This window comes from Mesoplodon bidens, assembly GCF_964165515.1.
Source record: "Mesoplodon bidens genome assembly, chromosome: 14".
NCBI classification, from domain to species: domain Eukaryota; kingdom Metazoa; phylum Chordata; class Mammalia; order Artiodactyla; family Ziphiidae; genus Mesoplodon; species Mesoplodon bidens.
This window is the reverse complement of record NC_138170.1, coordinates 68,597,767-68,621,698: the sequence shown is the minus strand read 5'-3', so window position 1 is coordinate 68,621,698 and position 23,932 is coordinate 68,597,767. Positions and strand designations below refer to the sequence as shown.

The 23,932-nt window shown below is 42.5% G+C and overlaps 1 protein-coding gene across 3 annotated transcripts in view; it reads left to right on the top strand.

The window, feature by feature from the left end:
• The first annotated feature begins 9,123 nt into the window (after positions 1–9,123).
• The window catches only part of SELENOI (selenoprotein I), a 43,917-nt gene continuing 29,108 nt past the window's right edge, over positions 9,124–23,932 (top strand). Inside the window, exon 1 of one of the 3 annotated variants that reach the window (XM_081254991.1) lies at positions 9,124–9,318. In XM_081254991.1, coding sequence (XP_081111117.1) covers positions 9,262–9,318 — 57 coding nt within the window. In that variant the 5' untranslated portion in view covers positions 9,124–9,261. The remainder of the gene's footprint in view (positions 9,319–23,932) is intronic. The other 2 variants (XM_081254992.1, XM_081254990.1) reach the window with 2 other exon arrangements.

The window sequence follows — 23,932 nt, the reverse complement described above, 5'->3', positions numbered from 1 at the left end:
CAGAGGTCTAACAGCCAAAACGCACATAGGAAATGAGCTCCTGCTCTGTCCCCCACAGTCCCATCCGGTGTTCGACGCTGCTGCCAGCCCACCCTCCTCTCCATTCACAGTGGCTGATTTATGCTAAACTCTAATGCATCTGGTCTGTTTCGTAATGTGTGCATGTCTCTCCCCAGCATCTCCATTCTAAAGTAAAAACCCAAGAGTCATTAAGGGCAGAGTACATCCCTCCCGCTGGTACCAGCTCCTACCCTACATCTTCCGGTTAGGAGCAATTCCGTGAAAGGAGTGGGTGGCCAGGGCTGGAGTACTGGTCTGCACTCTGCACTCTGTTGTCAGAGTGAGGACAGAAGATATTGGTCAGAACAGTGTGGAGAGCACAGGTGAGCTTGGGACGCGCTCAGTGAGATAAAGTAGGGAGAATTCTTCTCACCAGGTTTAGAGAGATCAAGGTGTCAACATATAAAATAGAAATAAAAGTAATCCAAATAATCAGCAATTCGAACACTAATGAATTTCAAATGTTTCCTACCAAGACTCCAGATATCGCAGTAACAATCTAGACCTTTCCAGGAAGTGAAGGTAGAGCTCCAGGCATTCCTCCTGACAGCCCTGTGATGGGCCCTAGAAGCATCTTTTCAGTCTGGAAGACAACAGGAAAAGCCCCGATCAGGAAGGAAGTGGCCTCAACCCACAAGGCTGCTCTGCAAAACCTGTACTTTATTGGAGCCACAAGGAGAGAGAAATGAAAAGAGGCTCCTGCCTTGGACTGGAGCCTCTCGGGCAACATCTCTGTCAGCCATGGTCTCCCGGATGTGGCCTCACCTCGCTCCTGTCTTGTCCCTGTCCAGCTCCTCCTCACCTTCTCAGGCACCTTTCCAGAGCAATTCCTCTCCAGGGAGGGGACAGTGCGACAGCCACCTCAGGGACCCCAGCCACAGATGCCTTTTCTTATGAGAAAAGTATTTCTTCTAATACACACCTAGGCTTTCATTTCTAAAAGAAAAGCCTTTACTTCTAGCAATTTATAAAATTTAAAGGGCTGTGCCTGTACAAAGATGGCATTTAAAAAAATTACCTATAAGAAGTGTTCTATCCTACTTAATCCTCCCTTTGGTTTTTACCTATTTTCTTATTTGCAAGGCTTATTCCTTCACAGCAATTTGGGCTCTAGAGTCCATCTTAATGCCACCCTTCTTTATTTCAGTTTCTCTAGAGAAGCTGTTAATTCACTTTTTTCCTGATTATCTGCCTACTGCTTTCAAGAGGGAACTTGCTGGCAGCTACTTCAAGCACTTGCTTCTCAAATTATCCCTTTAGCCTTTCTTATTCCTATTCTCATGCCAAACTAGGAAGAGAAATCCAATATGAGTAATGTGCTGATGCTCACATCCAACCCTTATGATCATCTCCCACCAATAAAGCACAGCTTATCCTTAATAACCACCCTGTTAACACAACGACCTGTTCCCTCCTACTTTATAAAATGGTAGAAATTTACAGTTTTATACTATATTTTAGAACTTTATAATTATACAGTTTTATCTTTGTACAACTTACTATAATGTGCTGGCTGATATGCCTTTTAAAGTACTAAATTTGAAACAGCTTTACTGAAAATGATAAAAACCCATTAATTAAAAACCCCGAATTCATGATATTCCTTTGTCTTCCCCTTGGTTGTAAGAAGTATGTATGTGTTATTTTGTGCTTTTCTTTTTATTATAACACCAATAATCCACTTTGTCTTTTTTTTGGAGATGAAATTCACTTAACATAAAATTCACCATTCTAAAGGGTACATTTTAATGGTTTTTCATATATATTCACAATGTTATATGCAGCCATCACCATGATCTAAGTCCAGAACATTTTCATCACCCCAAAAAGCAACCCCATACCTGTTAATACTTATTCCCAATCCTCCTCACCCCCATTCCCTGGCAATCACTAATTTATTTTCTGTCTGTATAGATTTGCCTACTCTGGACATTTCATATAAATGGAATTATACAATATACGGTCTTTTGTTTTTGGTTTCTTTCACTTGGCATAATGTTTTCAAGGTTCATCCATGTTGTAGCATGTATCAGTCCTGCACTCCTTTTTATGGGTGAATAATACTCCATTGTATGTATCTACACATTTTGTTCATCTGTTCATCAGTTGATAGATATATGAGTTGTTTCTATTTTGTGGCTCTTATGAATTATGCTACTACAATCATTCGTGTACAAGTTTTAGAGTATATACCTAGAAATGGAATTGTTGGGTCATACGGTAAATCTATGTATAACTTTTTGGGGACCTGTCAAACATTTTTCTACAGAGGCTGCCCCATTTTACAATCCCATCAGCAGTGCAGAAGTATTCCAATTTCTCCTTATCCTTGCCAACACTTGTTATTTTCTGGAGTTTTCCCCATGTTTTATGCACCCATTCATTTATCTTTTTAGTGACTGTATATTTCATCATGTTGATTTACCATAGTTTACAGTTTGGGTTATTTTATTTTATTTTTTTTTGTGGTACTCGAGCCTCTCACTGTTGTGGCCTCTCCCGTTGCGGAGCACAGGCTCCGGACGCACAGGCTCAGTGGCCATGGCTCACGGGCCTAGCCGCTCTGTGGCATGTGGGATCCTCCCAGACTAGGGCACGAACGCCTGTCCCCTGCATCGGCAGGCAGACTCTCAACCACTGCGCCACCAGGGAAGCCCCTGGGTTCTTATTTCATTGGGAATGTTGACTTCACACATTTTCCTTCATGGCTCTTAACAAATCTTTGCGACGAAGACTCTTTTCTTTCTGATTATTTCCTGGAAATATATTCATCCAAAGTGGGATTACTATGTCCATGAATATGAAGAGTTTTATAGCACTTGTTGCTTACTTGTTGCTTAGCCATTCACAGAATGTAGTAGTATACTCCTTGCCTGGGGTCCATGTTTTATCCAACTTTGTATCTCCAAGGTATGTCATGGTACCTGGATTTAGTGCACAGCTAATGTTCAACAAGGATACATGAAGAGATAATGAAGTTGCTATTTTTATACATTGTCTCATATTTGTATGTCTTGTTCCCTAACTTCTGCTAGAGTTCTAGTCAAGCAGCCTGCACAGCCTTGGGTATATCAGGAAAGATTTCAAAGCGTTACTGTAGTAGATATCTATGTTGGCAACTATTACCTCAATCCCTGCCCCAGGTTTTTGAGGATTCTTACAGGAAAATGGATCACAGCAAACTTTCCTACTCACTTGCTCCTCTTAGGGTTTTTTGCTTGTTTGTCTTGTTTTGTTTTTGTTAGTATCTTTCTCTTCCACCCAAACTAAGTAACCATCCGTCTCAACTCCAATTATCTCAAAGTTTCATGAAGACAAAAATGATCCCTACCCAAAAATGGAGTCCCTTGCTTGGCAGTATGTTCAAATTGAAGAAAGAAAGAAAGAAAGAAAGAAAAAAAAAAAAGAATAGTGGTTACATTTGGTTATATTTACAGAGCCAACATTAGATGAGGCAAACAGGAATAAGGAGAGAGGCATGACAGGGGTGAAACCACTATGGCTACCCATCTAAATGATTAGTACTTGGTTTACCTAGAGTTCTGCTTCCATTTTATTTTATTTTTAAAAATATTTATTTATTTATTTCTTACTTCCATTTTAGTGTAGCAATAATGGGGAGGAGGATGTGTGTGTAGGAGAGGTATCAATTCTCTCTCTGCTCAGAAAATACAGATGTTGGGTCACTATCAGAACTTCAGAGAATGCTGACTATAAGACTTTGCCCACTGTAAAACTTCGCTGAGATCAGTTTTTTAAAATAATTCTCCTTTTATTTAATAGCCATGCTCATGAATAATGGATTTACAAGAGAAATAATCACTCATCTTCAAAACAAGAATGGCAAGTATATAGAGGGTCTGGATTTTATTCTCACCTCATATCACACTGGGCCTCCAGGCCCCTCTGAATCTTTACATTGCTTCTTTTGGTTTTGAATGACTATTGACACCACTGACTTGGTGTTCAAAGGTTAAGAGCACAAAAATGGCCAGAGAACAACTGGAGAACCAATGGAGGTGGGTGGGATGATGAGTCACAGAATCATGGAGATAATACCCTCCTCCACTGATATGGGAAGTAGAAGGTACACAGCAGCACTACTTTAGGCTGAAACTCAGTGTACTGTGCAGCCCTGTTCTGTGATAAAGAAGTTGATTGTCCCACTCAAAGAGAGCACTCAATACATTCTTACCTAGTAGGATTATTTTTGAAAAATGTAAAACACAGCAAAAACCGGGCAGACAAAACCCAACCTGAGAAGGTTTACGCTAGCCAGGGAATTTCATTTTAAGAAACAACGAGGGCTTCCCTGGTGGTGCAGTGGTTGAGAGTCCGCCTGCCGATGCAGGGGACGCGGGTTCGTGCCCCGGTCCAGGAAGATCCCACATGCCGCAGAGCGGCTGGGCCCGTGAGCCATGGCCGCTGAGCCTGCGTGTCCGGAGCCTGTGCTCCACAACGGGAGAGGCCACAGCAGTGAGAGACCCGGGTACCGCCAAAAAAAAAAAAAAAAAAAAAAAAGAAACAACGAGCAACATAATGACTCTGTTCAGTTCTTTCCTAGTTTCCCCCCTACCCTTCAGACTTGATTAAAAACTAACTTGTGAATTTTCTTTTTTAAAACATCTTACCATGGTAACTTGTAGAAGCATGGTGCAGTGGAAAAGTTATTCAACTAGAAGTTTGATGACCTGTTCTCTTATTCCAGTTTTACCATAAACTTTTGGGCAAGTTTTCCCAAAAACGTGCCCAAATGTAATTCTTCTGTTGTTCTGTTCTGTACAATTAGAACAACTACCCAGCTATGGTGCAGGGTTGTTAGGATGATCTAGTGAGATGTCAAACTGCTTTGAGTTTATGAATATAAGGCTTTATCATTGTTTAAAAATAAAAACCCAATCAGTATCTTTTTACAAGCTTCCTTGGGAAGTTTTGCCTATTTTTATGTCTTTAATAACTTATATTGGAGTTACTAACTGTATCAGTCCTTAACTAACTCCCAATTTTCTAGATATCTCCATTTATCTGACTCCATCTTACTTCTGACTAAGTTAAACAGGAATTGTAGGAATTATACCATTTCCCCCACACCCCACCCCAGGTTATATTAGGAAGTTGATAACATTGTTCTAGTACAAATATCTTTTATGATTATCATTCTGGAAGGCAAAAAGCCTGACCCTGAGTGTATGAGATATAGAAGAGAGGAACTTCAGTGGATGAGGAGGCAGACCAAGGAAGCAAGCAATAGCAAACTGTGCTCAGTACTGTGGTGCAGAAGGAAGGGACAGCATGGGGTATAGAAAGGACTAGCCAGGCCAATATGAAGTGGTCCCTGGCAGCTCTGGGCTGCCTTAGGGATAAATGCACCCTCAAATGGAATTCAGGAAAGAGGAGACGGGAAGGTGATTCACTTGGAAAGGCAAACTTGTTTACTCGACAATTTTCTCTTCCTGGGTGAGAGTACCTGGTAAAACTCACCCAGGTCCAGGATTCATGGGGTTTTGGAAAAATAATATCTTATATTTGTATGGGCTTAATTTAACAGGCTTATGCCATACCACTTCATGTGCTCTATGAAATAACTATAAGGTAGGATAAGAATTATGATCACTTTCAGATTAGTTGATTTCATCTTAGAGAAGTTAAATGATATAGTTTAATTAAATTTCAGAGATAAATAGGATCTTAGAGATTTAGTCTAATGCCCACTCTTTAAAAAAGAGAACATGTTATATGACTTCCCTGGTGGCACAGTGGTCAAGAATCCACCTGCCAATTCAGGGGACACGGGTTCGAGCCCTGGTCTGGCAAGATCCCACATGCCGCGGAGCAATTAAGCCCGTGCACCACAACTACTGAGCCTGCACTCTAGAGCCCGCGAGCCACAACCACTGAAGCCCGCGCGCCTAGAGCCCATGCTCCGCAACAAGAGAAGCCACCACAATGAGAAGCCCACTCACCGCAACTAGAGAAAGCCCGCGCGCAACAATGAAGACCCAACGCAGCCAATAACTGACTAACTAACTAACTACTCAATGTGGTTTCAAAAAAAGAAGAGAGAGAACATGTTTAGGTGAAGTAAGCTGTCTAGGATCACACAGCCAGTATGTAACAGATGTCAAAGTATAAACAAAGTTCTGTGTTATGTTTTAGTTTAGAAATTCTCAGACTGACTCATAATTGATTCAAACTTGTTACAATCTTCTGCAGCAGAGAGGCAGCAAATTGTAACTGCTTTCACAAAATTAAAAGCTGCTCTTTTAAAAACACTGCTTTTGAAGAAAATGTTAGAGAGGTAGGAAAACATTTTACAAAATCAGAAATGTCACTTTGAATTTGCTTACATCTGAAGTGATTAACAGTAACTGCAGTTTATGAGCTACTATTAGGTTCATGTACTCAAGTCACATTTTATGGCTTTTCACAATTAACTAAATATCTTTTACAAGTATGAAGTTTATATGCCAGATCCATAAGCACAGGCCTTATATTAAAAATCATTTAGGGCTTCCCTGGTGGCGCAGTGGTTAAGAATTCGCCTGCCACTGCAGGCGACAGGGGTTTGAGCCCTGGTCCGGGAAGATCCCACATGCTGCGGAGCAACTAAGCCTGGGCGCCACAGCTACTAAGCCTGCGCTCTAGAGCCCGCATGCCTAGAGCTTGTGTTCCGCAACGAGAGGCCACCGCGATGAGAGGCCCGCGCATTGCAATGGTTACCCCCCGCTCCCCACAACTAGAGAACGCCTGTGTGCAGCAACAAAGACCCAACGCAGCCAAAAATAAAATAAATTAATTAAAAGTGGATTTCTATTAAAAAATTAAAAAATTAAAATCATACAAGTTTTTTTTCTCTCCATATCGATTAAAAGAAACACATAATAGAGGAAATCTATAGTGTATTACTTGGGAGAATAGCTTCAGTCTGATTAACAGATGTCTAAAATTCCAATTCAGTTTTCTTATTAATACACAGAGAGGATTTAAATACAGTACCGGCACAAAGAAAATACTTTTATAAGGAGGTGGTTTCATAGTTTTTGTTTCATTAGAGCCAACGTCCTTCTTAAAGGGAGGTTCACATTTCCAATGTCCTTTTCAAAGCTGGGCACTTCACAGTGTATCAGAGATCTTTGCTCACTCATTCAACAGAATGTATTGACCATGTACCATTTGCAAGCTGCTAGGCTATGGGACATGGGGAAAATTAGGTTGTATAAGATACAAATCCTCCCCTTAGGGCAAGTGAGGGAAAATAACACCCAAATTTATTGCTCATCTACCATGTACCAAGTATGATGATAGATATTTTATATCTATTACCTCGTTAGAATCTTTATTTATTTTTGGCTGTGTTGGGTCTTCATTGCACGGGTTTTCTCTAGTTGCAGCGAGTGGGGGCTTCTCATTGTGGTGGCTTCTCTTGTTGCGGAGCATGAGCTCTAGGTGTGTGGGCTTCAGTAGTTGTGGCACGTGGGCTCAGTAGTTGTGGCTCTCAGGCTCTAGAGGGCAGGCTCAGTAGTTGTGGTCCATGGGCTTAGGTGCTCCGTGGCATGCGGGATCTTCCCGGAGCAGGGCTTGAACCCGTTTCCCCTGCATTGGCAGGTGGATTCTTAACCACTGCGCCACCAGGGAAGTCCCTACCTCGTGAGAATCTTAAAGTTTAGAAGGTAAGACATATGCAGAAACAATAATATACTTGACATATATTGAGTCCTCAATTAGTATTTGTTGAATGAATGAATGCAAAGAACATAAGAGATCTCAAAATAATTGCCCTTGTTTCAGAGTCCCAGAGAGATTGAGAGGCTCCCTTATGTGGTGGCTTTCCATACCAGAGACCAAGTTTGGGTTGACCATTTCCGAGCTGTGTAATTAAGTGATCCTGGTCAGGTGAGGCAGTCTGAATTTTGATTTCCTAATCTGCAAAGTGGGTAAAATGCCTTCCGTTTCTCACGGTGTTGTTATAGGGGTTGGTGATAAGCTATGTAAATTTCCCCACCTAGAAGGCGATCAATAAATGGTAGCGGGCTTCCCTGGTGGCGCAGTGGTTGAGAGTCCGCCTGCCGATGCAGGGGACACGGGTTCGTGCCCCGGTCCATAAGATCCCACGTGCCGCGGAGCGGCTGGGCCCGTGAGCCATGGCCGCTGAGCCTGCGCGTCCGGAGCCTGTGTTCCGCGACGGGAGAGGCCACGACAGTGAGAGGCCCGCGTACCGCAAAAAAAAAAAGAAAAGAAAAAAAAATAAATGGTAGCAACTATTACCATTATTCAATTTATTATTAGACTGATACACACTAGCCATAGATCTAGTGTTCTTTCCATAATTGTCTCCAGTTACGTAAACGCACTTCTTGCAAACGCATTTAAGGACCCCTAGAGACTCAGGGATCAGTGTTTTTATCTGGTCAGGAGACTGGCAATCTTCATTTGGAACAGAGCAATAAATAGAGCAGAGTTTGTCCAAGGTTCACAAACAACGCTGTCCCTAGGAGCTTGTCTCCAAAGCTCTTTTACGCCCCTTTACCGACTACAAAAAGCCTCTCACTGGCTTCTCTACAGCAAATTACGTTCACTAAGCTACTGCGTGCTGCGCACTGTGCCAGGAGCTGGAAGCGGGCTGGGTACAGACGCTTTGTCTGCTTTTACTTCACGGCTTGGGGGAACTAAGCCCTCTTTCCTGAGGTACTGCTGAACTGATTCGCACGCAATCACCCTACCCGCCAAGACTAAAAAGGTATCCCCAAATCTCTACCCAGGCACAGACGCCACATCACCGCCGGCACACCCCAGAGACGAAAAGCAAGGCCTTCTGGGAAACTGACCTTTCACCTCCCCTCTTGCCTTACCTCAACTCACCAATTTTGACGCTAGCTAATAAAGCGACGAGGAATCCTAGAAGGCGGAACTTAGTGGCTCCCGATCTACGCTGATTGGACTGCGACGGCGCGAAGGGGGAACCGCGTGAGCCTGCTAGCTACACCCCCTCGGTGGGCGGGGAGAAGTGGGGGCTGCGCTTGCGCTCTGGGCGGCAGCGGAAGTGGCTGGGGTGGTTACGCGTGCGCGGTGGGCGGAGCACGGCTTTTCCAGCTCCTTTGCCAGCCTAGGTCTTCCCAGTCTTGCCCAGCCGGTGTGGTGCTCGTGTTTCCCCATCTCGTCGTGGAGCGTCGCTGCCGAGTGGGCGCTAGTGTTCGCGTCGTCATGGCTGGTTACGAATACGTGAGCCCGGAGCAGCTGGCCGGCTTTGATAAATACAAGGTAGCGCGGGCCCCGCGGACGCCACTCTCCCTGCTGGTCCCGGCCTCTCCTAGGCGCCTAAGGAGCCGGCGCGGTCCGTGTCACCTTGTGCCGCGTGGCTCCGGGCAGGCTGGCGGGAGTTTCTCCGTGGGTCCTGCCGAGTGCTGGGGCTTTGGGGTCGGGGAGCGTGGGAGCATCCTAGGCCCGCCGCTCCGACTCGGTACCCTCCCGGGGGATTGCCTTTTCCTTAGGAGACCGGTCGACGAGAGTGGAGCGAGAGAATTCCTTTCGCTTCTTTACTTCATCATTATTATTATTTTTAGTCCCCTGAGAGGTGATGCAGTTCCCTTCTGTGGTGTCTTAATTGTCTTCATTTCAATGAAGAAGTTTCTACTCGGCTCTCTTGCGTTCAACTTCGGAGATGGAGAGAATCATTTGGCAGATGAGGCCCGGGGAGGGAGAGTGACTGCTGGGGCCAAACTGCTGATGCGCTCGCTTCCACTCCCAGCAAAGAGGCGCCTGGGCGGCCAGTGAAGTACGTGTGCACAGGCAGGAACTGGAACTGTGTAGTGGAAAGAGCGCGGGCTTTGGAGTACATATAAACCTGATACCGAACCTGATAGCAGAATCTAATTTCTGTATTTGGCTTTGGGCCAAATAATAGTCTCTACGGTGCAGAGTGATTATGAGAATTGGAGAAGCGCCTAGTACATAATGGGCCTCCAGTAAATGCTGGTTGTTCACTTTCCTTAACGTACGGTTCTCCTCCACGACTCCCTTATCAGTGAATGACTCCACTGTCCGTCCAGTCAGTCGCCCAAGCCCCACATCTGAGCAGTAACCTTTCGTCCTTGCTACCTGTGTCGCTTTCACTACTGAGTGTACCCCACCCACCAGCCGGTGAATCACCAGGTCCTGTATGTTCTGTCATTTTTAGCCTAAAGTAGAAAGATGGTTCCATTACCACTCTCCCCACATATACTTTAATCTTTTCATTTTAGAATGGTTCTAGAATATTTTAGAATAGATTTACAGAAAAATTGTGAAGATCGTACATACAGAGTTCCCATATACTCCACACCCGGTTTTCCCTGTTATTAACATCTTATGGTACATTTGTCACAATTAATGAACCGATATTTACACATTATTATTAACGTATGCGCATACTTTATTCAGATCTCCTTAGTTTTCACCTGATGTTCTTTTTCTGTTCTGGGATCTCATCCAGAATACCACATCACATTTACTCATCACGTCTCAAGGCTCCTCTTGGCAATGACAATTTCTCAGACTTTTCTTGTTTTTGATAACCTTGACAGTTTTGAGGAGTTCTGGTCAGGTATTGTGTAGAATGTCCCTCAATTGGGATTTGTCTGATGTTTTTCTCATGATTAGACAAGGGTCATGGGGTTTTGGGAGGAAGACCACAGGGTTGAAGTGCCTTTCTCATGGTGAGAAGAGTACATGTCATCATGTCATCGGCATGACTTATCACTGTTGATGTTGACTTTGATCACCTTGCTGAGGTAGTGTTTGTCACACTTCTTTTTGAAAGGAAGTCAGTATGCGCAGCCCTCACTTAAGGAGTGGAGAGTTACGCTCCACCTCCTTGAGGGCAGAGCGTTGACATAATTTATTTGGATTTCTGCGTGGAAGATTTATCTTTTCTTCCCAATGTATATTTATTCAATGATTTATTTATATCAGTATGAATTCATGGATATTTATTTTATACTTTGGGTTATAATCCAATACTACTTGATATGGTTGCTTACGCACATCCACTTTTGCCCTTCCAGTTCTTTCTCTATGCTTCGTAGTGATCTTTTAAAAAAATGTGCATCTGGTCACATCACTCCTTTGCTTAAAATCCTCCATTGTCTTCCCTTTGCTCTTGGAATGAAGTCCAAAAATCCAGAACATGATCTGCATGGCTCTGAATGAGCTGGCCCTTGTCTGTGTCATCAGCTTCATGTCATGCCACTCACTGTCTACCCCTCCCAACATTAACAGCCGTCTCCCTCGTTCCCTTTTTTTCAGACCTTCAAGTAATGTTGTTACGTCTGCCAAGAATGTAGCTCCCCGTTTATGTTCATCTTCACATCTTAAATATTCCTCAGAGAAGCATTCCCTAAGTATCTCATTCCCCTTAAGTGTGCTCTCACAGTACCCTCTGCTCCTTGATGGAATTAGTTCTTTAGGTGTCTCCCCATTAGAGCGCGGTACCCAAGTGGTTAGACTTGTCTTATGGATCACCATGACCTGAGCACAGTGCTTCTGTGCATAGGCATGCAGTAAACATTTGTGGAATGAATGAATAACTGAGAAGAGTCATAGTGGATCTTGTCAAACTGGAATTGGAATAACTGTAAGGGACCTTATAAGGTCACATAGTACATTCCTCTGCTTTCAAGCAATATTGTGCCATACCATTTTGAACTGAGGTGCTGACTTGTCTGAAAATTTTAAGTCGAAATTTAACCCAATGCAGAGCTTTCACTAAAGAAGGTTATTAACCTAGATACCTCTTGTTTTCCCTTAAGCTCTACCACCTTTCTGTTACCTCTTCTGCACTGTAAATATTGACATACAAAACTTTTTCTTCCTTACTAGGATCTGGCTTTTCTGGTAGGTGCCAATAGACTAGCTGTTTCATTTGCAGCAGTGTCTGTAATAGGGAATCTTCCTTTTTATATATATATATATAAGCTGTCTTTCCTAGATTTATATTTCTGACTAGATAGGTGTCCTAATTTACAGAAAATTTTAGTGTGATTTTTCCGTTCCTATTTTTCCCTCTTCCGTGATCTGACTCACTTCCTGTGTCTGACAGCAGATTTCCTATCATCTTGGAAAACAAAGGTCAATTTAACCATCATCCAGTGTTCACTGAAACGTAGTTTATTGATGTTATTTTAGTTAATGAGGCTTCCTTTAAAAAACTGGGGGTGGGGGTGTGTGGCACAAATTTATAACCTTAAGTTCTTCTAGTAGAAGGTTCTTTACTCAGTACTGTGTTCATATTAAAAAAAATATGAATCCAAAGGTCCAGAGGAAAAAAGTCTGTATGGTCAGTTTAACTGGAACATGAATTGCACCTAGAGACCTTTTCTTCCTGAAGATCACCCATTCCCATTATGTGGGCTTCGACCGTGAGTGCTTTGTAAATGCTTATCGCATTCAAACAGCTTTTGAGGAAGATCATCCCATAAATGGGTAAAGACCCAAAACACTCAAAAGAGATTTTTATTCCCTGATGTGACCCTGTATATTAAAACAAAGAGTTGTAGAGAAAAATTGGTACTATAAAAGCAGCTGGTGGAAAAATTACTTTTGAACCAGTTTAATTTCTTTATCTTCCCTAGAGGTACATCTGAGGAGCTACAGTTGGAAACCTGGCGATTATTCAGAATAACTCCTGAAAGGAGCGCACACACAGCGTAGTAATTAGCTTTCTGTAGTAAGAAACTGTTAAGACAGTTGATTTTGAGTATAGAAGAAAGCATGGGATGGATTCTGTGTTATATGCTCTCTAAACACTTGTGTTCTTCATTGTGTTACCCCAGCCTTATCAAACAGTTGAATAATTAGTTGAGTGCCCTCTCTGTTAGGATATGAGCTCTGGGAGGGCACATCCTACAGCTCTCTTGTTCAATGTGACCAAGGTCTGGCACATGAACAGAGTAGGCATTTGACAAATATTTGTTGAAGGAATGCAAGTGTAAAAGAATAAAAACCATTTTGGAAGTATGGTAAAATGGAGCTGTGCATCTCCTGGAAATTGGAAGGATACTTTTGTATTTTGAATGTGAAGATGTCGAAAGTTTAACCACCATTGTTCTCTGTTGCTTATTAATGTACCTGCAGACAGTTATGTTGAGGGATTTCACTCTCATGAGGCTTATCATTCCTTCTCTCTTATCCTATCTTTAGTTGAGGGATTTTCCCACTTATCTAAGGGTGAAACTTCTATTGTGGTATACCTAATCTGACCTAAGGAAGGCTTGGTTTTAATTGATAGTGTAGCAGCTAGTTTCAAATTGTATCATATCATTTTGCTTCAGAGAGGAAGTGTTCTGTGCAATATCTTGTTTGGGTTCAAGAATATAATTTTATGATGAATTGGTTTCTGCTATTATGGTAGTTAGTTAACTTGACTGTCAACAATAGCCTGATTACAGGAATTGTGATAATTGTGAATTTAGGTGGGAAGGAGAGGCTGCATATATCTTGATGGTAATGCTAAAGAACTGGAATCTGGCCTGCACCCTTACTGGTTCATGCAGTTTGATTTTGTTTATTCAGTAAGCATTTATTGAGGGCCTGCTCTGGGTCAGACATGGCACTGGGGCTGCAAAATTAAGCTAAGCTAGAATTCCTGACTTCAAGGAACTCAGTTTGGTGGCATATGGGCAAGGAACTAAACAGATATAAATAGTTAATAAGTACAGTTAGGTAAGTGTTGGGTGCTGTGGGAGAGAAGGCAGCAGCTCCAGGGTGTAAGGGTTAAAGCTGAGAAAGGCTTCAGAGAGGGGATGGAGGGGAAGGCAGACCTCAGTCTAGAGGATGAAGCTGAGTAGGCCTCAGTTCTTACCAGGTGAAGAGGGGAGAAAAGGCATCCCAGAACTGGAGAGCAGTGGGGTGAGTGCACAGAGGTTGAGGCCTGAGAGTATTTTCTGGGAACCATAAGATGTTAGGTGTTGGGGCTTAGTGGTGGAGTGTCAAGAGAAGAGACTGGAGAGGGAGGCGGGGCCCCCTCAGAGGGGGATGATTTGATGTAAAGGATTTCTGGATTTTACCCTGTAGATCATTGTTTCTGTGGTCCAAGGACTATTGGCATTAGAATCACCTGGGGAAAGTGTTTAGCCAATTTCTAGGTCCATTTTGGGAGGTTCAGATCGGGTAGGTCGCTGTGATATTCATGTTAGACACATACCTCAGGTAGTTCTTAGGTACATGGTAATGCTATAGATTTGGGGAGCCACTTACAAATTTTAAACAGGATCCGATTTTAATTTTAGGAAGCTCACCCTGGCAACTAGAAAATGAATGAAGAGCAGGGGAGGTAGGGGTGATCTGGAGATCTTTTAGGATCCTCCCAGATAAAACTGGGTCAGAAATGAGGAAGGCTTGAATCAAAGCAGTGGGGATAGAAGGGGAGATGGGAATCTAAAGGAGGTCAAAACTGGTTAACCTGCCCACTGAATTTGGCCAGCAGATATATTTAATTTGGCTCACACCTACTTTGTTTCAAAAATTAGTATCTTCCCCATAAAAGCCCAGATTTCTGGATTCTCTTGAAAAACTAAAATAATGGATAACATAGGCCCTGAACTTCTTCCTGACAAGAATCTCCTGAAGCTGAATAGTGCTTGCCCTCTTCAAAAAGAGTATTTGTGACACAGCCACTATGGAGAACAGTATGGAGATTCCTTTAAAAACTACAGATAGAACTACCATACGACCCAGCAATCCCACTACTGGGCATATACCCTGAGAAAACCGTAATTCAAAAAGAGTCATGTAGGGCTTCCCAGGTGGCGCAGTGGTTGAGAGTCAGCCTGCCGATGCAGGGGACACGGGCTCATGCCCCAGTCCGGGAAGATCCCACATGCCTCGGAGCGGCTGGGCCCGTGAGCCATGGCCGTTGAGCCTGCGCATCCGGAGCCTGTGCTCCGCTACGGGAGAGGCCAAGCAGTGAGAGGCCCGCGTACCGCAAAAAAAAAAAAAAAAAAAAGAATCATGTACCAAAATGTTCGTTGCAGCTCTATTTACAATAGCCAGGACATGGAAGCAACCTAAGTGTCCACCAACAGATGAATGGGTAAAGAAGATGTGGCACGTATATACAATGGAATATTACTCAGCCATAAAAGAAACGAAATTGAGTTATTTGTACTGAGGTGGATGGACCTAGAGTCTGTCATACAGAGTGAGGTAAGTCAGAAAGAGAAAAACAAATACCGTATGCTAACACATATATATAGAATCTAAGGGGAAAAAAAAAAGGTCATGAAGAACCTAGGGGTAAGAACCTAGGGGAATAAAGACACAGACCTACTAGAGAATGGACTTGAGGATATGAGGAGGGGGAAGGGTAAGCTGTGATAAAGTGAGAGAGTGGCATGGACATATATACACTACCAAACGTGAAATAGATAGCTAGTGGGAAACAGCCGCATAGCACAGGGAGATCAGCTCAGTGGTTTGTGACCACCTAGAGGGGTGGGATAGGGAGGGTGGGAGGGTGGGAGACGCAAGAGGGAAGAGATATGGGAACATATGTATATGTATAACTGATTCACTTTGTTATAAAGCAGAAGCTAACACACCATTGTAAAGCAATTATACTCCAATAAAGATGTTAAAAAAAAAAAAGGGTATTTGCTCTCTAGTGTGCCATTTCCCTACCAGTCCCTGTGCTCCACGCATGTCTGCTTTGTTCAGTTTACCTGCCTGATCCCTATGTACATTTGATTGTGATCCTTGATTTAAGATTTTAAATTGACAGAACACAGTAACTGACTAGCTGGAAGGGGTGAAGGTAAAAGATGCGGAGGAGTCTGGGATGAGTCAGGTTCTAGGAGGATGATTGGGCGGATAGAGGCAGCAGTCCCTGAGGTAGGGGTTTTGTGAAGCATTAACTCTTTGGTAATAATGGCACCCAGCATTTGCTGAGTCTAAGAGTTAGTCCTCTTGATATTTCAGTGAGGAGGTATTTTATTAATATCTCATCAGCAACCTAACTCATACGAGATTGGTCCTTACAGAACAGAAGAAAAATTATAATTTAAATGATGAATGATGCTGAATCTGGCAGAATAACAGTAATCTTTTGCACAGGGCACTTCTCTTGGACAGGACCATGGGGTAGACTTCTCTTGGAAGGTGTGGTTTTTGGACTTGGAATTAAAACAAAGAAAATTTCATGTTCTAGAGAAATATCCTTTGTGGATGAAATGTCCCCCATTAGAGGACTGTTTCTGTAATGATTTCAAAGACTAGAACACTTTTCCTCCAGAGTCACAGGGGAAACATGAGAAATTCCTGATCTTTTGATTTTCACTTGTTATGACTGCAGGCCGACTACGATATAATGTGTTGATTATGGCATTAGCTAGATATGTTACAGTTAACTCAAGCATAACTTACCTTTAGTTGTGCCTTGGTCTCCTTAAGTAGATGTGGGAAACTGGCCTCTCCCACTTGTAAGTACATTAGTAAGGCTTGAAAAGTATTTTAGTCGTCTTAGATATAGATTTACAAATGTCTCATAGAATTAATTTTGCAGTTGGCAGACAGAGGAATCTTTCAGAAGGAGTGAGAGAAAAATGGATGGGAAACTTCTGCAGAGTGAGAGAGAGAGAGAGAGATTGTTAGGTAGAAGGTTACTCCAATTCTAGGTACTATTTGGAAGAAACGAATTGGTTCTTAAACTGCTTTCTGAAATATCAGTTCACTGCTGATGGCTTGCTTTTGTAACTGCTGTAATGCTTAAATGTCAAGAATTTCTCTGCTGAATAAGAATTTGCCTGGCACATAAGGGAGAGAGGGGAAAGATGTTTCAATCAGAGAGTCTGATGGGAACCAAGGCACAGAGCCTGGGAGGACCATGCTAAATTAGAGGCACAAGGAAGTGGAAGGTGTGTGAGGGACCAGGCTGAGCCTGATGAGCTCAATGAGGGGAAGTTGCAATGGCAAGAGAAATGTCACTGTAAATACCCAATAGTGATCATGATAATGATGGCAAACATTTATGTAGCATTTACTATATGCCAGGCTTTCCTTAAGTGCTTCACATATATTGTCTCATTTAATATTCACAAGGGCTTTGTGAGGTAGAGGTACTATTATTTTCCCCGTTTTACTGAGACACAGTGTTTAAGTAACTTGCTCAAGGTCCCACAGCTGAGATTTGAACCCAGGCATTCTGTGTCCAGAGTCCACGTTCTTCATGCTATGTTGCCTTTCAATTCTAAGAATGACGTATAAACTCTGCTTTGTAGTTACTGGGTGTTTTGTGCAAAAGATACAAACATTAGAATAAGGACTTTCAGTGACGTGCTTAATTGGGTTTGTGTCTAATGTCTACAGATGGGGAAAATGTACAGTGAAAAAGGAAGAACTGACTTTGTTTTCTCTTCCCCCAGTTTTAAATTATTCGTAGGGACAAGTGGGCTTGTATTTGCTAGTCTTATATTTAGTTGACCATTAAGAACATTTCATTCACTATTAGCTCTAATTGCGGTAAATGGCTTTTGATTAACTAATTAGCTTTGGGACTGATACTGAGTTAAATAGAAGCCACATCCTAGCTTTGCGATCTTGAGCATAACTTAGTCTCTCTAACCAGGTTTCCTCATCTGTGAAATGGGGTAGTACCAGCCTCATAGGATCATTGTCAAAATTGAATGAGTTAATATTTGTAAAGTGCCTGGCACTTAGTGATGTGTTAGTGTTAAGTAAATAAAAAATAAAACTTGACATTAGTGCTTCTCTGCTTGTGAACATTAACTGTCATATAACATATACACACATACTCACACCCGGGGAGGTTATACCAAGAGAAAGGATGTTTCAGCAAAGGGAGAGTAAGTAAGTTTTTTCAAATACCACTTCCCTATTTATGAATCTGCAGTACCTCCCACATATTTATCATGTGTTTGATGTCGAGATTCCTCAGCAAGGATTTCAAGTGCCTTCACTAAATGACCCCTCCTTTTGTCTTATCCTCTCATCTCTCGTTAGTTTATTATATGTTGTTTAAGCCTAGCAAGCAAACGTCTGTCCTCAGGACATGCTTGTTCTTGTCTTACTGCTCTAGCTCTTCTCCAGTCGTCTCTCACCACCTTCTCTCCTCTGACTCGTTAGCAGATATAAATGACAGTATTCACGGAAGTGGGATCTCCTTGTCCACTGAGTCATGTTCTCTGTGGGTGTAGTTCATAAAGTCTTGTATTGATTAAAAAGTACTTTAAGAAACTTTAAATTTCTGTCTTAGGGTTAATGTAATGCCCCCCCCCCCTTTTTCATTTTCAGTTCGATTTGGTGTTTTTCTTTCTTGGTAGATTATTACTAGCACAGTGCCTTGCATTTAGTGAGTACCTGCTGAATTTTATTATACCTTGTCTCTTGCTCACAGTGCCGTATTTGAAGTTGCCATCAGGAGGTTTAGGTGTTGACCACTAAGCTGATCGTGTGGCTTTTCCTTCAGCTGAGGAATTTGCAGGAGTGTCATTCACATTTGTTTTCACCAGAGCAGTGGCCCTCAGACTTGAGGGTGCCTCAGAGTCAACTGGGGCATTTGTTAAAAGACAGATTGCTGGGCCCTACCCCCAGGCTGTCTGATTCTGTATATTTAGGGTAGGGCCCAAGAATTTGCACTCAGTTTGGCAACTACATTTTGAGAAGCACCTCATCAGAGAAATATTCCATTATATTGAAGAGCAGTTAATAAAACCAAGAAACGAATGTAAAGGAGTAAGAAGCTATATTACCGTAATGTTCATATATTAGCTCTCAAGTATCAGGTAGTCTTGATTTTGTGGATAGGCGCCTCAAGGTATCTCTTACTAGAAAAGAGGGTGCTGCAGTGCTTTCAGTATTGGATATTAGTTTTCTATCGCTGGATAACAAATTACCACAGACTTGGTGCATAAAACAACACACATTTATTGTCTCACAGTTTCTGTGCGTCAGGGCACCAGTTACCTGGCTCCTCTGCTTGAGGTCTCGCCAGCCTGCAGTGAAGGTGTCAGCTGGGCTGTGCTCCCATCTGGAGTTTGGGGTCCTCATCCAGGCTCGTGTGGTTGTTGGCAGAATTCAGTTCTTTCCAGTTGCAGGGCTGAGGCGCTTGGCTCCTAGTAGTTGCCCACTTTTCTGGCCACATGGCCTTCACCATAGGCAGTTCATAACGTTGCTGTTTGCTTCTTCAAGGTCAATGGGAGACTCTTCTCCAAACTGTTAAGATGGAGTCTTAGGTAATGAACTATATCGTGGAAGGGACATCTCATCACCTTTGCCATGTAATGTTCTCTCAGTCAAGGCAGTGACATCGATCACCTTCACTATATTCTGTTCGTTAGAAGCAAGTTACAGGTTCCACCCTCAGGGGAATGACTGAACCATCAGTAGGAGGGGATTGATTATACAAGGGCTTGACTCACTGGGGATTACCTTAGGATGTGTCCGCCACAAATTGGAAGACAGAAAAATGTGTATTGGAGTATACTATGTTAATAACAGTTTCAGTATATTGGATCTAGGTAGCTTGTGATTGTATTTGAGCCAGGAGCGGGTAGTCTGGATTAAAGCAAAGTGATCCATTTCACAGAAATGTTCCAAGATGATTCATAAAGGATTTACAGTTTAGACCTTCCTGTTTATTAGCTGTTAATCCCTGAATTTTATAGTTTCTTCATCTGTAAAATAGGAATAATCTACCTTATCTATTTTACAATATCAAATAAGAGAACAAATGTAATTGTACTTTGGAAACTATAAAGCATACAAATGTAGACATGGTGTTATTAATAGGGGGAGAGTAAGAGCAACTTCCCCTTGTGAAGTGAAAAGTTGCTGTAGACTAGTTCCCGGGGGAAAAGAGTTCCTCTCATCACTGCTGGAGTCACTCTATACTGCCATTTAAGTAAACATGCAGAGTAGTTCATGCATTTATTCATTCATATGTGCAAACATTCAGATATGTTTACTGAACTCCTACCACGTGCCAGATGCAGAAAGGATCAGGTTGGGAAGCTTTCTCCGTTCTCTTAACTGCTTCTTTAAATACCAGTGCTCAGTGAGTCCCACGTTTGTATGTGAAGGTAGCTCTTTTGACTGCCTTGATATTTGTTGCGTGAATAACAATTTTTAATAATTGGGATCTTTTGTTTTATGGGTTTTGCTTAAGTGACTGGCCCAGGGACGTGGAATGCCGTTGCTAAAGAACTCTGCTCCTGGAGTGGTAGAGCACATGTTGGCCACAATGGATCCTGCCCCTGTAAAGACTTACACCTAAACATGGTTGAGTCATGAGACCTGTCAGCAAGGGACTGACCTCCATACCATACCAATACCACACCAGACACTGAGCTTCACTGTGCAGCGGGAGAGAAGAGAGTTGACGTTTCCTTTCTCTCTCCTGAGTTCTTAAGAAAGGTTGCTAATGTGTTTCTTTCATTATGTCTGGAAAGTTGGTCTGAGCAATAAATAACTTCATACAGTGAACCCAGTTGTGAACTAAAATTGGTTCTTTGTGACTGTCCTGCCTTTTATTCCTAAAAACATGGATGATTTGGAACTCAAGAATTTGGGGAATCATTTAAAAAAGTCAGAAACATCATTTTGAGTTTGCTTACATCTGAAATGATTAACACTAAGTGCTGTTTATAAACTATTATTAGCTTGTACTCAATCCATACTTTATGGATTTCCGTGGTTAACTAAAATATGTTTTATAAGTGTAAAGTTTATGTTTCAAATGGGTAAAGACAGGCTTTGAATTAAAAATCATTCGATAGTTGGAGACTTATCCTCCTTATATTGATTAGAAGACAAAGCAAGGGAAACCTGCATCTGTTGATAGTTGTTAGAGTATTACCATCTGTATTAGTACTAGACGGGATACTGACCTCAGTCTAATTAGTAAGTTTCCAAAACTCTGTATTTAGTGCAGGGGTGTGGCAGTTCAGTCAGTTTTCTTATCAGTATATAGAAGGGATTTAAAGTACATGTATAAGGGAAATACTTTTAGGTCCCGGGAAGTGCTTCCATAGTTTTCCTTTTGTTAGAGCCAATTTCCTTCTTAAATTAAGAGGAGGCACATTTCTAATGCCCTTCTCAAAAATGGGCACTTTATGGGCTTCCCTGGTGGCGCAGTGGTTGAGAGTCCGCCTGCCGATGCAGGGGACACGGGTTCGTGCCCCTATCCCGGAGGATCCCACATGCCGCGGAGCGGCTGGGCCCGCGAGCCATGGCCGCGGAGCCTGTGTGTCCGGAGCCTGTGCTCCGCAACGGGAGAGGCCACAGCAGTGAGAGGCCCGCGTACAGCAAAAAAAAAAAAAAAAAAAAAGGGCACTTTATAGCATATTTTGGAAGTAATTTAGAGTCATCGTACTGCCCCTGGCCTAACCCGTAATCGTCTCTTGCCTGGTATACTGTAACAGTCTCATAACTATTTTGTACTTTTGCTCCCCTCCAATCCATTTTCTACACTGTAAACAGTGGGATCCTTTAATAATATAAATCAGGATATGCACTGGGCTTATGGTAAAATAAAACTCACTGTGGACCTTTGGGTGGTATCTGCCCATGTCTCCAGTGTCATTTCATCCCACTCTTCCTTGCTCACTCACTACGCTGTAGCTCCATTGGCCTCCCTCCACTCTGTGGTCCTTCCACATTTTGTTCTCTGCTTAGAGGGCATCTTGGCATGCACGCCCCCCTCCCAACACCTATTAACCACACACACACACACACACACACACACACACTGCACACTGCCACACATATATTCTTTCTTTCTCCTTTTTAAGGTATAAATTATATACAAATGCACAGATCTTAAGTACACAATTTGATGAATTTTGTATATGTATGTAACCACCACCATGATAAAGAATTATTTTCAGCACCTCGGAGGGCCCCTATTTAGTCCCTCTCAGCAGACTGCTATTATGACCTCTTTTTGCCATAAATTAATTTTGTCTGGTTTTGAACTTCATATAAATGGAATCTCCAGCAGCACATTCTCTATGGTGTCTCCCTTGTTTGGCCCACTGTTCTGTCTCGTACATGCTTTACCTGTCTTCTCATCTTCTGGGACTCAGCTTAAGTGTCCCCTCCCCTGAAAAGCTTTCTCTGAGCGCCCTGACTAGGCACATTCCCAGGCCCCTGGTCCTCTGGTACAACACCTTGTTTATTGCCTTCACAGTATTGATCACATCTTGTGATTACGACTTGTTTTCTTGTTTAGCATCCATCTCACCCTAGACTGGACTTGGTGAATGTAGGAAACTTTTTGGTCTTGTTCACCATTCTCTTTCTGGTGGCCTAGCACAGTGCCTGGCACAATCGTAGGCACTCAGTCACAATTATTTGTTGACTTTACTGAATGAATGAATGAAGAATGAACTCTGCTTTATTTCCTGACTTGTACTGAAGTTAAAAAAAAAAAAGTCTTGAAACTTCCTAATATTTGACAGAATATTATCTAAGATAATTCTGGATTTCACTAAGACTTTATGAAGATCTTTTCTCGTGGGTGACATAGACTAATTGCCATAGGTGACAGTATGGAATTCTGTACCCAAATAAAAATGACTAAATGTATTAATAGCAATCTTGAGGGGAATGTTTAGAAGTTCTACCTTGATCAGCATTTTTACAGAGACTTATGTGGAGGCATTGCTAGCATGAGAGCTCTCCATGCTGAGAGTTTGGGGGGCATAGCTGGTACCTTGGATAACTGAGTCTGACCCTGAGGAGATCGGAGGAGATAGAAAGATGAGTGGACTCTAGCAAGATGAAATGTTAAAATGGTAAATGTAGGGTCTTACACTTAGTTTCCAACAGTCAGCTTCATATTAACGCAGAGAAAGGGGTGGCTTTGCAGTCTGTATGAGAAAGGCCTGAGGGGATAAGGTGGCTGTGAAGGTGTGTGTAAATCTGCAGTATGACTTTGTTGCCTCAGGAAATTAATACTGTGTTGAGCATCTGTTAGAGAAATAAGTTGTTGAGGAAGAAGACCTTATAGTCATGTTCTCCTTTGTGCTCATGCACCACTTGAAATGTTCCTTTTACCCTGGATCACACTTTTATTTTGGTTTAACAACAAAATGGATTGTCTGGAGCACTGGTTGTCAGACTGAAGCCCCTGGACACCTGTTTTGTGAATAAAGTTTTATTGGAACACAGCGTGCCTCTTTGTTTTCTTATTTTCTGCGACTTCTTTCTGCTTCAGTGGCAGTTTTGGGTATTGTTACAGAGACCATTTGGCCTGCAAAGCCTAAAATATTTGCTCTCTGGCATTTTCCAGAAAAAGCTTTCCAACCTCTGGTCTAGAGAATTAGACCTAGATGATGAAGCGAGTGAAACTTTGGCAAGAGAGTAACAGCAAAAGGAACATGAGATTTTTTAACCAGGTGAAGAGAAGATTTAGATGTGACAGGGAGAGCCATCTTCAAATGTTTGAAGCATTATTGTTTGGAAAAAAATTGGACCCTTGTCTGCTTAGCTGTGTTAGGGAAATTGAAAACATGATAGGAAATATGGGGCAAGGGGAGGATTTTGTTAGCATTAGAAAAGTTGTTTTAACATTGGATTGGGCTATTTCTAGAAGTAGTGAGTTTTTTGGTAACCAGAGGCATTTAAAAAGAGGCCAGGGACTTCCCTGGCGGTCCAGTGGTTGGGACTCCACGCTTCCACTGCAGGGCACGCTGGTTTGATCCCTGGTTGGGGAACTAAGATCCACGTGCCGCGCAGCGCAGCCAAAAATTAAAAAATAAATAAATAAAGAGGCCAGGAACTTCCCTGGTGGCGCAGTGGTTAAGAATCCGCCTGCCAATGCAGGCGACACGGGTTCGAGCCCTGGTCCGGGAAGATCCCACATTCCGCAGAGCAACTAAGCCCG